At 42.8% G+C, this 15,204-nt stretch overlaps 1 protein-coding gene across 1 annotated transcript; it reads right to left on the bottom strand.

Moving 5' to 3' along the window:
• Nucleotides 1-8,403: 8,403 nt before the first annotated feature.
• On the bottom strand, nt 8,404-14,806 carry IFNG (interferon gamma). Its single transcript, XM_081879558.1, has 4 exons — nt 14,618-14,806; nt 12,599-12,673; nt 11,576-11,761; nt 8,404-8,847 (listed from the first exon to the last, which is right to left on the bottom strand). Exons 1-4 carry the CDS (start codon nt 14,735-14,737, stop codon nt 8,698-8,700), a joined length of 531 nt encoding a protein of 176 aa, XP_081735684.1. The 5' UTR covers nt 14,738-14,806; the 3' UTR covers nt 8,404-8,697.
• Nucleotides 14,807-15,204: the final 398 nt, after the last annotated feature.

Raw genomic sequence — 15,204 nt, 5'->3', positions numbered from 1 at the left:
CAGGAAGCAGCAGAGAGAGAAAAGAGGGGGAAGCAAAGGTTGCTGGGAGCCTGCTATGCCACATCCACTGGCAATTTGAGCTCTGTGCTCAAGCTAACCCTTTCATGCACACAAGTGAGTCAGGAATTGTGTATTACAACAGCCATGTGTTCACATGGTCTGGCAGCACGTAGGGATAGCTTTGTAACCTCCTTAGCAGCACGGTGCCCAGACTAAAGGCAAGTAGCAGACCTGGTCACTTCATAGCAGGAATTGGTATTGGATTGATTGGCAGTCTGGTGTCATACGATTTCCAGGATGAGGAAGATTCTGAGCTGCAGTGAGAGTGTCCTGACTTGAACTGCTTGGTTCTCTCTTCTGACTAGTGATCCTGGTGGCACATGAAGCAAGGACATGATGCCTGGTCCACAATCCATACACCCTCATGGCACCCTGATAACCGGTAACAGAATGAGCTCATAGTTGCTTTGAGAATGGCATTGAGATTAGATGTGGGTGGGGCTGTGGGCTAAACCACTGAGCCTCTTGGGCTTGCTGAATAGAAGGCTGGCTGTTCGAATCCGCACAATGGAGTGAGCTCCTGTTGCTCTGTCCCAGCTCCTGCCTACTTAGCAGTTTGAAAGCACACCAGTGCAAGTAGATGAATAGGTACCGCTGTGGTGGGAAGGTAAACGGTGTTTCCGTGCACTCTGGTTTCCGTCATTGTTCTATTGCACCAGAAGCAGTTTAGTCATGCTGGCCACATGACCCGGGAAGCTGTCTGTGGACAAACGCTGGCTCCCTTGGCCTGAAAGCGAGATGAGCGCCGCAACCCCATAGTCGCCTTTGACTGGGCTTTACCGTCCAGGGGTCCTTTACTTTTTTTACCTTTTTAGGCAGATGATCTAACTATCTCTGCTATTTCTTTGTTTTTCACACCTTTATCACTTAACAACCTTGCATTTTATACATATCATTTCACCAGAATTTCATGACCTGCCCTTCTCAGGAAATGTTACATCGGCTTATCAGTGCTAATTACAGTAATTCTTTGAGTATGAAATCCTGTGTCACAATCAAGCCAGATATTATATATTTATTGCTCACCTTTCACCCCCGGGACCCGGGGCAGGTATACAACATCTTAACTGTTCTTAATATGGTATTTTAAACAACTTCCAATCAGAAAAATAAGATGGGCCCTAAAAATATAACCTCAAGTGTAAAATAGCCAGAGTAAAGAGGTGCATCAGCAGCAGCATTATCAGAAGCTCTTTAATGAAGGTGCCAGGTATACCTCTGTAGGGAGGGAAGTCCACAGCATAGGGGCAGTTTCAAGCACCTCAAGCTTCTAACACAGAGGAACTATTAAGAAGGTCCAGGATGCAAACAGAAGCCACAATTGGCTTCTGTGGTTCCGGGATGTCCCGCATAAAACAGGACAGTCGTGGGGTATGTATTAACCCAGATGTAGATTTGTACGTTCATATGCAGGTCATTCCACCATATTCCCCCTGGGGTACCCATGACTCTGACTGCTAAGCTACCATTTTGCATCTGGTTTTGAGTGGTAGGTTGTGAGATTCTGGAAGGAAACTGAGTTGATCCTGCAAGCCTGATGCACTTTTCAGTTCTGAAACTCCTGAAAGTCAACACTTGAACATCTCAAGGCTACGAAAGCACTTCTCATTTAACAGGCTCACATTTGGAATCCTGTGTTAAAACGGGGGAATGGGGAGGCATTTAACAAACTAAATTTTATTTCCTTTGTTTTCATTTGCTGTACAATGTTGTCTGCTTTGATAAAGGGTAGGTAAAATGATAAAATAAATTGTTTAAAATGTGACCCGTTCTGAGAGGTAATGTAAAGAGTGTGTGTGTGTGTGTGAAATTCTTGGGATTTCCAGCGTTCTTAGAATCGACATGAAAAAAGCTAGTGAATGTCTTAGTTGTTCTGTTTCGTTTTTTCTAATGCTGGCTAAAGAACTCAGCAATAATAGTGATAGATGTGGTCACATTTCTTTTCAAAGATGCAGCTTGCAAGGTAATGAGTGACTCTTACTTCCTGCGGATAAACATCCCCCCACCCTGAGAAACACAGTTCAAAGTCCCTCCCTTCTTAGTGGCTGCAAAAGTGTCATGTAACTGTGAGGTCTTTTGCTGAAAACCATCTTCCTTTCTGCTCACTCATCATATGGAAATTAGCCAATGACACATCCCTCAAGTAGATTCATACAATGAATTCCAAGTAGGGCTGGGCAACTGCATCAATTTCAGTTTCTTACATTTCCACTCTTAAATTCAGTTCTCCATATTTCCACATCACTTTGCAGTTATTTTTTAAATTCCCAGGAGAAAATGTCAACAAATTTATCCTAGTATACAGCCTTTTTGCAAACACTTTCTGCTAACATAATGCATTTCTAAATGCTGTTCAAAACAATAAATGCACTTTTTTTGCATACTTTACCCTAGTACAGTGGTACCTCGGGTTACATATGCTTCAGGTTACATACGCTTCCCATTACAGACTCCGCTAACCCAGAAATAGTACCTCGGGTTAAGAACTTTGCTTCAGGATGATAACAGAAATCGTGCTCCAGCAGCGCGGCCCCATTAGCTAAAGTGGTGCTTCAGGTTAAGAACAGTTTCAGGTTAAGAACAGACCTCCAGAATGAATTAAGTTCTTAACCCGAGGTACCACTGTATCTGTATTATTGTGTACAGTGCTTGGCTGCAGAACTGCGTTTCAAAATTCAAAGCACAATTTTTTGAAAGATGGTTGCATTTTAGTTCCTTGTATTATTTCAGGAAAGGTGAAATTTGTGTGAAATTTAAACATGAACTGAATTGAATTTTCCCAGATCCCTAACTCCAGTAAAAGACTTCCAAAAGGGATCAGATAAATCACAGGCATCTCTAACAGTTTGAGCAGTGATATAATTGTGGTAGTTTTCTAGTTTGCAAATGAAGCTCTATATGAGCAGGGAGCAGCTGCCCAGGTTCCACATACAGACTATTTTGTTTTATTGAAGAGGGAGGTCACTCTTTGTAGGGAAGAGAAGGCACATCACAGGCCCACCGGAACCACTGGATTGGGACAATAATGTGGAAAGAAACTGCAGCGAAATCGGTAAGACAAGCTTCAGCATCAGTTTGGCACAATTTAGCATCATTAAATCAATATGCCTTTATACATGTACGTACAAGAGTTTTTCCCACCCATGCACTGAAGTTTTCCTTCTCACAACAGAAGACCTGCACACATGGAATTCTGACTCATGGTCACTCACCCTAGTCCTGCAATCTTCTGATTGGCTCAGTTCATATACGTCAATCCACAGAATATTCTGCCACTCAAGGCGAAACTTGCTAAAGCTCCAGGTAACTTTGAAAGCTGCCTTGCCAGTGTCAGCTGGGGAAGGAGTTGGTTGGGAGTCTGTACATGTGCTTTCTCACCTGGGAGCTGTTAAGCTCCTGGAGACTGCTTGTTCTCCTTCTCTCCTGTGCCTTGCTAGAGGAGCAAGCCAACAGCTAGGGAGCTCTTGTCCTGTGTCTCTTTGCCGGGGGCCTCTGCCTTTGAGGGAGAAAGGCTGAGAGCCCAGTGCATGTCTCCAAAGGGACTGTGGAAAGCAATGACCTTAAGTATGCCACATGGAGAAAATGTCAGGAGTTCAGCCTACACTCGAGTAGGACCCTGGCAGAGACACATGCCCAACTGGCATGTTCTCTCCCTCCTGGTCAATCGTTCGGGAGCTTCATAAGCTTTCTTCAGCCCGAACATCACAGCGACCAATGCCAACCAACACCGACACACTTAGGGATCTGCAGAGTTTGCGCATCATGCGCGTGACAGACCTCAGCAACTCAGCAGGTTGGCTAATCTACTTTATTTACATATACAGTGGTACCTTGGGTTACATACGCTTCAGGTTACAGACGCTTCAAGTTACAGACTCCGCTAACCCAGAAATAGTACCTCGGATTAGGAACTTTGTTTCAGGATGAGAACAGAAATCGTGCTCCGGCAGCGCGGTGGCAGCAGGAGGCCCCATTAGCTAAAGTGGTGCTCAGGTTAAGAACAGTTTCAGGTTAAGAACAGACCTCTGGAACGAATTAAGTACTTAACCTGAGGTACCACTGTAAACACACATGGAGCACTGCAACATGGCTCCCTCTCTCTCTAGCATCAGACAGTAAAGAGAAAAAGAACAAAGGACAATAGTCCCACATCACGGAACACAGTAACACAAATATCCTGTCTCCGTCACTTCCCACTCTGCGGAGTCAAAACATATACCGTCATGTGATAGACAACAATCCTATGACTGCAATCATGGAGCAGGAATTCTAACAGAAAAGACATCACAGACAACCTGCCACACCTGCCTGAAAACAACATAGAAGTGAATAAATGAATATGACTATGTTGGCCCCATTAATTTCAATGGGTCCACCATGAGTAAAACCTAGTTCAATACCACCCTACCACTTCCATCAACCCAGCCGTCATGGCCAGTGGTCAGAGGTGATGGGAATTGGTGTCCAACAATATCTGGAGAGCAATGTATTGACTAGCTCTACCTTAAAAAGAAATTGCAGAGAGGAGCTACTTCCTTTCTATCGCAGCGATAGATAGGTGTACGTCTAGGGCAAATTACTATGGAATTGGTCCAGCTGGGCACAGGTGGTGCAAGGAGTTGCCCTTTTTCCCCAACCCGAACCTAAGTGCATAATTGCTCATACAGATACCAGATAGGGGCATTGCACAGAATGAGAAGTTCATTAAAACTTCCTATATGCAGAGGTGTACCTAGGCTACCTTGCGTCATTGGCAAGAAGATGTATTGTCACGCTCCCAAAAGCATGAGCCAGGAACTCAAAGTTTGCTTTTTGTTTGCCTTTTGTGCTCCACCAGTGACTTCCTCCATGAGCCTCCCATTCTCAGAAATGCCCCCATGTTCTGATTATATATAGCCATGCATTGGCAGGGAAATGGGGAAATAAGATTTTATGGAGCTCTCACAAGCTTCTCCATGTTGCAAGTATCCTTGATAAGACGGAGCCCTAAATATTTAGGATCAAGGTGCTAGCTGCATATTTTGAATTTTTAAATTAAGGAAGTACTGTATTGCCTATGAAGGCTGAAGTTGAGCAATAAAAACAATTACTTTGATTATTTATTGTCCCTGTCTGCAGTGATTCTGGTTTAAATGACTGCTAAAATGTATGTGCAGCATATATATTTATTACTCAGCTGCTATATCAAATCAAATTTTATTAAATGGTCACAGACCAGATTAACTCGTACAGCTAGTCAGCGAAATATAACACCGGAAAAAACAAAGGACAATTTCAATACAGATTAGGCCATAACAACAATTTAAAATTAGACAGCATGAATAAAATTAAGTATTTGCCTTCGCCTGCATGTTGACATTGGAAAGCTCTTGTTTTCTGCGCCTGATAGTGGCTACACAGAATTTGGCAACATTGATCGTGATTTCAGGAACCTTATCTTCTACCAAGGCTCTCATACATTGGAGTTCTGGTTCATTTTTAAGCTTTTGTAGAACTGGGGCAATAAAGGTCAGGCGTAGATCCTCGTAATAACTACAGTGCAGCAATACATGCAAACTTGTTTCCACTTCCGATGAGCCACATGGACAAACACGTGACTCATATGGTTTGCCCTCATATCTGCCTAGCAGCAGGGCAGAGGGCAGAACGTTAAATCTGGCCAGGGTAAAGGAGTGTCTGTACTTAGGTATTTGTAAATCAGCCAGATAGTTTGCGGGTGAGAACCCTCTCCCAAAGTCTCTAATTGTGGCGTGTTTATCCATTTTGCCCATATGACATTGCAGCTCTATGTCCCTAATGCGCTGGAGCACTTGACTTCTGGCTCTCTCATATCCTGCCGCTATCAAGATCTGCGGGGAGAATCCCAAGCTTCTGATCTTTTCAAACAGGGAAGCTTTCCAGGTAGAATGAAAGGTGTCTAAGAGTGTTAAGGGAGCCAAACCGGCCGGGGAAAAAAAAAGTTTTAACCAGTAGTGTATCTTTAGAATCCACAAACGCGTGTTAACGGGTAGTTGTCCAACTTCTAAGCGGACAGCTATATTAGATACACAGGGAGGGATCCCCAATAAACACCGATAGAATTTTGCTTGAAATGCCTCCATAGGCGCAAAATTTTTAAAACTGCAAACCTGGGATCCATAAGTGAGTTGTGGGAGTATTTTTGCAGCAAAAACCTGGGAGGCCGCCGGAACGTATTTACCCCCTTTCCCGTGAAAAAATCTTGTAAGGGCTTTATTGGCCCTTCCTGCATTGGCAATGGCGTTTTTCATCTGTTGGTGCCACGAGACCCTTTCCTGAAAAGTTATTCCCAGGTATTTGAAAGTTGCTACCTGGTCAATAGGTTGACCATTAATTCTCCATTTGTGTTTCCTTCTTTTTTTTGAAAACACCATAATTTTAGATTTGCTGTAATTTATTGATAGTTGTTCCGCTTGACAATAATCAGCAAGTGATCTCAAAAGCTTCCTCAAGCCAACGCAGGAAAAGGAGAGTAGGACTGCGTCGTCCGCATACAGAAGCACCGGGAGGGGCATACCTGCCAGTTTGGGAGGGTGGGCATTTTCTTTCGCCATATTTACTGCTAGAGAGTTGATATAAAAATTAAATAGCGTTGGCGCGAGGACACATCCTTGTTTAACCCCATAGTGCATTTGAATTTCTTTAGTTAGATGGCCTGACCGATCGCATCTTACCCTCACCCTGGTGTTTTCGTATAGCAGCTGCTATATCCTTTTGAACAATATGCTCACTGTATCATTCCTAGAAGATTTAGGTTTATCTTGAGTGGGCTTGATCTAGAAAGGCAGCTTATAAGTATTTAAATGAATAAATAAATTAGGGTTTTTTTATTTAAAAAATCAGTTATTCAGTGGCCATGGATTGCTTTGCTGTGCATCAGTAAGCAAATGAGCAGCTATGGTGTCATCTTCATTCAAAGCTTTTATCCAATATGCCCACCCGTTGGCTAATCTGACTTCTCCATTCAGTGGAAGAGATGGGCCTATATAAATCGCTGCCTCTTTCACACAGGGCATCCCAGACGCCTAGGTATTCTGCAGATCTCCTTCTCTGTGGGTGGAGAGAGAGGTCCACCTTTGGACAGGGAGTCCACTCTGGATGCCTCCCCAGAGCAGCAATGGAAAGGTCTGCTTCTGTTGCACCTCCAACTATGATGTTCTGAGAGCATAGAGGGCAAAAGGCATATTTGTTAGGGAAAGTTTTGAAAGTTCTCGTGTTACCTTGACACATCCCTGGAATGGGGAGAGGGGAAAGTGTGCCATTCCTTTCCCTGCAGCCAACTCCTCCCGCCTTTCATCCTGGCTGATGTGAGATTTGGCAGGGTGCTTCTGCCACCACTGATCCTCACTACCCTAGCTTCCTCAGATTGCTCTGTTCATTGGATAGAAGTTGTAAGCAGGGGGCACTCCCAATGTACATTGGACCAGGTACACCAACCAAAATATTCCCATCACTGGTCCTGCTGCCAGCCTCCCACACTGCTTCTGCCTTCTGAACTATGTCCCTCTGCAAACACTGTTCCTAATCTATACTGTCCTCCTGCTCCTGGGGAGATTCAGGGTCAGAAGGAGGGGGCAGCTCCCACCATTCCTCCTCAGTGTAGTCCTCCTCAACACGGTTCCTGACAATAAATAAATGTATTGTTTGTGTACAGTGTACTGCATATGAAACTTAACAAGAATGCACCACTGGACAAGTTACTGTAGTTATATGTTGTTCTTGAAAACCAATAGAATTTGTTGGAGGGGTGGGGGGAGAATGGAAGATGGCAGGATCCCCAGGGCATAGCTGTCAACGTTTCCCTTTTTTTAAGGGAAATTCCCTTATTCCGAATAGGATTCCTTGCAAGAAAAGGGAAAACTTGACAGCTATGCCCCAGGGATGTGCTGCACAGAGAGTTGGCTTCAGGCCCATTGGCTGACTAACTCTGCGTTGCAAACATGACATGAAGGCTGGCAATATCAGCCCTGCCATCAACTCTATTCACGGTCAGTCTTGGACAGAAAGACTTGAATTAAAATTTAAGCATGTGGATAGATGTCCTTATTTTCAGTACTTCCCTTGATTCCTTATGAGCACAAGGGCTCCCTCTGGTGCAGACACCCACCCCACTTGCAAAGACGTCCTTCTCACTGCCCTGATGGGGCAGCTCTGCGCACACAAGGAGATGGCTGTGGAAAATTGCCTCTTCCACTGAAGTGAACATGGAAGCCCATTTCCCAATGGGGATCCTCTGCTCATGAAGTAATAATAAAATTAATTTCTTTCTATAGTCTCTTTGTGATCTTCAGTTGCCAAAACAACAACAACAACAACACTTGATACTTTGGAAACAGAATAATATTTTATTTCATTAAATAATTTATATGCACTCCATGGAAGATGCTAAGTAAACTCTGGACAGGTTCTAACTGACCCTGTTAACAAATATCAGAAGATAAATAGGAATTCGGTTCTATTAATTTATTACATAACATGAATTATAAATACTTCAAATCAGATGCTGATTTGGGTTTTTTTACAAAATTGGCATTTATAAATAATTATTTTAAACTATTAAATATAAATAAATAGTTTTTTATATATATATTAAAAGGAGCTCTCAGTAGAAAAACAAGGCTAGCCTCTGGGATTTGGTTTGTATCGCATCGGGACGCTGGGGTTCTGCCTTCGACTTCTCCTCTTTCTTTTAACTTCCTCTTTGTTCACCTCCAACATGACGTCGTAAAATTCAGTGATTGCCTTGCGCTGGATTTTCACATTATCCATCTGATTAAAATGACAAAAATGCATTAGCTTAACAGTTCGCAGGGAATTATGCTCCGTATATATTTACTGGAGAAATGGCACTTTTAAAAAATAATGTAATAACATTCCAGAAAGCCTATGAATGGCAGAAAGACAAACTCAAATGCCAACAATGCAAATATGGAGCTCCCTTGTTTGTAAGCCCCTTCTCAGTCATTTCAGTCAAATAATAATAACACAGTCTAAGAAAGCAAAATAATCATGCATCGTTCGTAGGGTCCCATCACCCTCACGGAAATGAAGGGGACAAATGCAAATACAGTGGTACCTCGGGTTAAGTACTTAATTCGTTCCAGAGGTCCATTCTTAACCTGAAACTGTTCTTAGCCTGAAGCACCACTTTAGCCAATGGGGCCTCCTGCTGCCGCCGGAGCACGATTTCTGTTCTCATCCTGAAGCAAAGTTCTTAACCTGAAGCACTATTTCTGGGTTAGCGGAGTGTGTAACCTGAAGAGTATGTAACCTGAAGCGTATGTAACCCGAGGTACCACTGTACACAATAGAGTAATACATGTGAATTATTGAATAGGGGTCAATGATCTACCCTTTATTATTTGTCTGGGTTTTACTCCTCCCTTCCTCTATAACAGGGGTGGCCAATGTGGTGCTCTACACATCCCATCAGCCCCAGTGAGCAATGGAGCAGGGATAATGGGAGTTGTAGTCCAGCAGCATCTGGAAGGCATCACATTGGCTATCCCAAGGTGGCATACAGGGCCCCTCCCCCGCCGTCTTTCCCAAGACTGTATGAGGCAGTAGCTGGCCCAAAGTCCAGTAATTATTATGGCTGAGCAGAAATGTCACCCTAGATCTAAGCAGTCTAATTCCAACATTCCACTCATTAAAAGACATTGACTGGTCACCAGCCCACATCTTGCTTGACATTATCCCTGGAGCATTTAACAATGAAGACAACAACACTGCCTGTTTGTGAAACCGGCTAGAAAACACTGACTGGCTAGAAAACAGGATTTAACTTCCTGTGAACCCATGACTGGTACCAAATAAAAATCTGGACTTGTTTGCCTACTTATGCAAGGGATATACTGTATTTTTCTGTCTATAAGACGCCCCCATGTATAAGATGCCCCCTATTTGGGGGGAGTCGCCAATCTACCCTCAGCACTATCCATGTATAAGACGCCCCCTAATTTTTGACATTGTTTTTTAGGGGGAAAACACCTAGTCTGCGTATAAACACAGAAAAGTATGGTGATTCCACATTTCATGCTTCTTTCATGTAGCATCTACTTCCTTTCCCCACCACCAATCAGACTTACTAGGGTTGCCACGTGTCCTCTTTTTCCAGGACACGTCCTCTTTTTTAGGGCTAAAATTTCTGTCCGGGTGGATTTTCTAAATTTGTCAAAATCTCCCTGGCTATACTTTCTGGGTGAGACATAGACATAACTGGTGGCTGAGGACTTGCTTTCCTCTTCTCTTCTCCTGCTCCCCTCAGCAATATATCACAGCTTCTATAGCCTACATATAGGAGGAGTATTTAAAATGAGAGTCGTCACAGCATCCTCTTTTCTGCTCTTCAAAATATGGCAACCTTACTTGAGCAGTACTAAGAATTACAGGCCTGGGCTTGATCAGCATGTGGAGTGAAATCTGCCTGGCTACAGCTTTGTTTGCCTAATTGAGCTATTTTAGAGGAAGGTCAGGTTAACTTTTTAAATAAATACATTATGTGCAAACATCAGCACTGCTACGTTCACCCACAGATTCTGACTTTGACCTGTGTGGCAACCCTGCTGTGGTCAGACTTGACCTTAGATGAATATCCTCATGTTCCCTATTGTTTCAAATTATCTGGTAACATATAATTGTGTGATGAGCTGCATTGCATTCCTAATAGATGGTAAGAAACGCCTGTGATTTTCAATGTGACGTTATTGGTGGCAGAGGAGATTTTCCGAATGCAATGCATCAGCAAGACTGTCGGCCCAAACCATTGACCTGTTGAAGCTTCTGCCAAAAGATTCCTTTAGTCCAGCATCCTGGTTTCCACAGGGGCCAACCATTGGCTTCAGTAAAGTCCACAAGTAGGACATGAAGACAGTGGGGCTCCTCTGCTTTCTAAACTTAAAAACCCAGTTTTTAAATACACTTTCCCCATAGGAAAAGTCCTCCAATCCCTTGAATGTTTTAATTGCCCTTTTCTGCACATTTCCCATTCACAGAATAACCTTCTTAGAAGTGGTGGCCAGAACTCTATACATTGGGTGGATCTATACTCATGGTTTTTAACATGAAGGAAGGGTTTTGATAACCATATGGGCACATGACATCCTACTTTGAACGTTTATGGTGCGTTATTAAAATGTGACACCAGAGGGCGTTGCAGAGTATCCACCAAGACCACCCGCCATGTATGATCTAGTTGAGATGCCTCATTGCTGGGGCTGGACCAAGTGACCTTCAGAGTAACTTCCAATTCTACATTCTATGATTCTATGACCAACATCTCTTTCCTTTTTAGTCACTGCCACTTCACAGCACACCCGTCCTCCTTTGGGAGGAAGGGCAGGATATAAATTTAATGATATAATTAATTAATTAATTAATTAATCCCAGTGTGTAACCCATCATTCCATCCTTCAATAGCATAGAGTGAGCCACTTATCCCTCAGACAGACAGACGTTATATTCAGTGACATAATCAAAAGGAAGAATGTAATATTACCGGAAGTTTTGCTATCTCAATTAGATCTTTTGCTTTTTTCAAGCTTTCGCTGTAACTCTCTTTATAGACTTGCAGGACTTCTACCAAACTCCTGACATCCTTTGGATTTTGAGTGCTGTTTAGATTAGTCAACAGGTCCCAGTATTTGGAAATCATCTGAGCGAGCAAGATCTTTCTTTCATGGGCCTGCCAGAAAACCAGCCCCAGAGAGAGAGAGAGAGAGAGAGAGAGAAAATGGATTAGTAACATTTCCCAATAACAGAAATACGGAAAATTATTACATAACATTTCTCTCCTATTCTTCCTTCCAAAATTGCCCAGGGCACCAAACAAGGCAGTAAGATGATACAATTAAAAATCAAACAAATAAAAGCATTTGAAAACGTTAAGGGCATCTAAAAACTTATTATTAAGAGTCCCTAAAAACACTGACAATCAATCACATATCCTCAGACATACTAAGGTCAAGGTTTCCAGGAACTGTATCTTTCAGGCATAAATGCCTGGAATGTTCTTAAATTCCTTCTGAATGTTAATAATGAAGGCCCTCAGAACCTTCAACCAACCAGATTTTCTTATGGCCATTGTTGGCATTGGTGTTGTTATAGCTTGAGTCAGCCATTTGGCAAAGCCAAACCAGTGGTGAGCTCCCTTTTGAAACAAGAATGGCTTCTTGAGGGTTTCTCCTGATAGCACCAGAAGCACACCAGTAAAAGTGATAGATTTCCACCTTTCACTTTTAGTTTACTTATCTCATTATGAAAGAGAATGTAAACAGTATGTCTGATCTACAAAGCTCTCTGGTGATATTGGCTAGCCTTCCTCAATCTGGGGGCTTCTGGGAGTTGTAGTTCAAGACATCTGGAGGGCACTGGGTTAGAGAATGATGATATAGTCCATGTGAGGGTGGGGTGGAGAGTTAATAGTCCGAGGCCAACTGCTAGGCAGCAACTGACATTTCACGTCAGATGATTGGTGTTGTACGAAACCTGTCCAAATATTTAAACAAACTGAGACAATTACCTCTGACCATAGAGCGTTCTTCAGGTGAGTCCTGAAAATAGCGCCACCCTCGGCAACATCAGGCTGACTGGTGTTCTGCAATACAAAACGCAAATGTCTCAACCAAATATGTAGCATTATATACCTATCAACTTTGGGAATCCTGGCCCCCTCAAATATTTTATTGGGGGGGGTGACGACCCCTCGGCCCCTAGGAGTTGACTGCTATGGTATCTACAGAAGCAGTGTATTAGACAGGCCCCTTCCCTGTTGAACATTCAGGCGCCTACTGAAGGCTTATTTTATTTCAGCAGGCATTTCAACAAAATTCTGATTTCATCATTTTAATATTATTATTATTATTATTATTATTATTATTATTATTATTATTATTATTATTAAACTACTTGTACACTGCTTTGAGATTCTTGTAATTAGGACTGTTGTAATTAAGTGGCATTTAAATTGTCCCCCTGCCCCAAGTTTGAATCATCTGATTCACTTCAAAGATAACTTTAAAGCAAATTTCCTCAGCAGGGCTGGACTTATAGGTTTCAGTTTAGAAAGACTGCTTTCACTTCCACGTACACCCCAGATCTTTACCCAGGAGCAGTCTCCCCTCTCCTGATGCCTTCTAAATGTTTTGGACAACAGTTCCCATAATTTTGCTCATTGCCCATGCTTAATAATAATAATACCCCTCCCATCTGACTGGGTTGCCCCAGCCACTCTGGGTGGCTTCCAACATTGTAGTCTGAAACATCTGGAGAAGGTTAGGTTAGTGAATACTGCCCTAGAGGAACAAACACATTCTGCCGGACTAAATGTGCATGAGTTATTTTCACTTGAATATATTCTACATTTAGCAAGTAAATTCACCAAACTGACAATCTTCCTTCTTTTCTTAAGTACCGTGTGTCTCAGCCATGATGGACACCTATTATAACATTATAAAACTTGAATAACAGAACTGACAAGCTTGTATCGACCACTGTGGAGAGATGCACGACCAAACAGAGGGTAAAGGTATGGCAGGCAATACATTTACAACGGGCTCCAAGTCAGGAGAGAGCAAGTACGAAGAAGGAGCGATAGCCAAAGAGGCAGGAGCTAGACTATGGTGAGGCTTGTCACTGCAACATAGAAGGAAGGAAAAGGCAGCACCTCTGAGGTTTGCTATCCCAAGAGTGAGTCAAGAAGAGGAGGAAAGGAGAGGCGACCGATGTAACTGAAGAAAGAGGGATTAATGCGGAAGCAAAACTGCTTAGATAAGCAGATCTCAGGAGGGATTTGAGGATGGGAAAGGCTCTAAACTCATCTGAATGGAGAGATCACCAGTCGACATCTCCCCAAAGGCACAAGAATCCCTCGGGTTTTGAAGGCCCTTGGGATCCATAATGGGGGGGAGACCCTCACACTGATATATATGCACCCTGGCCTGAGACTTTATGGGGAGGGACACATTAATTTATAATAATAAGCAATAAAAGCAGCAGCAGCAATAATAATATTTAGAAAAATACATTCCCATGAGGAATTCAGTTTTGTACTATTCAACGTCACAGTGAAAAGCACTCGACAGATATGAAGCTGTTGTGATTATCTTGGGCTAGTCATACGAGAGGTGACTGGTTCTTTGAGGGCTGAAGGAATGAAATATGTTTTGGGTGGCAAGTGACCGGTTGTGCTCACCCACTCCATCTAGTCGATTCCTATTCCTGAACGATTCATTATAAAGAAAACCACACATAGATTTGTACCAGCTATACACGTCAGGCTGATGACTAATACTAAATTGCGTGGTCTTATAAAACACTGAGGATATTTCAAATTCTCTTGTGAAGGCAATGGAAGAAACTTCCCTGCAACTTTACAAGAATCACCGAAATCAGTAAAATACAAAAAGATTACAAAATGAATGACCCATAGTGTCGTAAAACCAGGTCTTAGCTCTCTGCCCAAGAATACTGGCATCCTCAAATAAGCCAGAGTATAGGCAAATGAAGAAAAGACAATAGGATTATCAGAAGTTATACTTACAAATTCTCTCTGCAGCTTGCTTATATGTTCTTTCATGCTTTCAAAAAGTGGCCCAGAGGGGACATGTCCATCAGAAAAACTAATAGCCAGAAAGAGGAACAGGCAAATCTTCCAAACCATGGTTCTTGACTCAAAATGGAAATGCTGCTTTGTTGTATGTTTGGATGTCAGCCCCACTGGAGTCGTCTAACTTGGTTGTCAACGGCACTTTCCAGTTTGATCTTAGCCACTCTGGGTGGTGATATTTATACCTGGCCGCTGAACATTTTTATGCATTTTTCACACATTTCAGGAGATGGTGTTAGATAGGAGGCGTGTCTGGTGTTTATTAATAGGCTTGGTTTGTGGGATTGTAGTGTTTAAAGTTTCCTTTAAATGACTAGGTTCCCCATGATGAATGATTAGCTACGTGTCCAACCTATGGTTCTTCAAGGATCCCTCGAAAGCATGCCCACACCACCAAGAGGACACAGGAGAATTTCCACATCAGCCCCCACCCCATTTTAAAGGAAACCCTATGCACACTACCCTGAAACTGCTTTAAAACTTTGTGGTGAGGGGACGAGCAAGACAGGAAATTCAGATTC

The sequence above is a fragment of the Podarcis erhardii genome (genome assembly GCF_964252035.2).
Source record: "Podarcis erhardii genome assembly, chromosome: 10".
In the NCBI taxonomy this organism is placed as follows: domain Eukaryota; kingdom Metazoa; phylum Chordata; class Lepidosauria; order Squamata; family Lacertidae; genus Podarcis; species Podarcis erhardii.
Note: the sequence above shows the minus strand (reverse complement) of the source record. Positions and strands in the feature narration are given on the sequence as shown.

Coding starts and splice junctions, on each gene's coding strand:
- IFNG (XM_081879558.1), bottom strand. CDS start 14,737: ATGGTTTGGAAGATTTGCCTGTTCCTCTTTCTGGCTATTAGTTTTTCT. Junction 12,674..14,617: donor GCAAGCTGCAGAGAGAATTT/GTAAGTATAACT, acceptor TTTGTATTGCAG/AACACCAGTCAGCCTGATGT. Junction 8,848..11,575: donor TTGAGATAGCAAAACTTCCG/GTAATATTACAT, acceptor CATTTTAATCAG/ATGGATAATGTGAAAATCCA.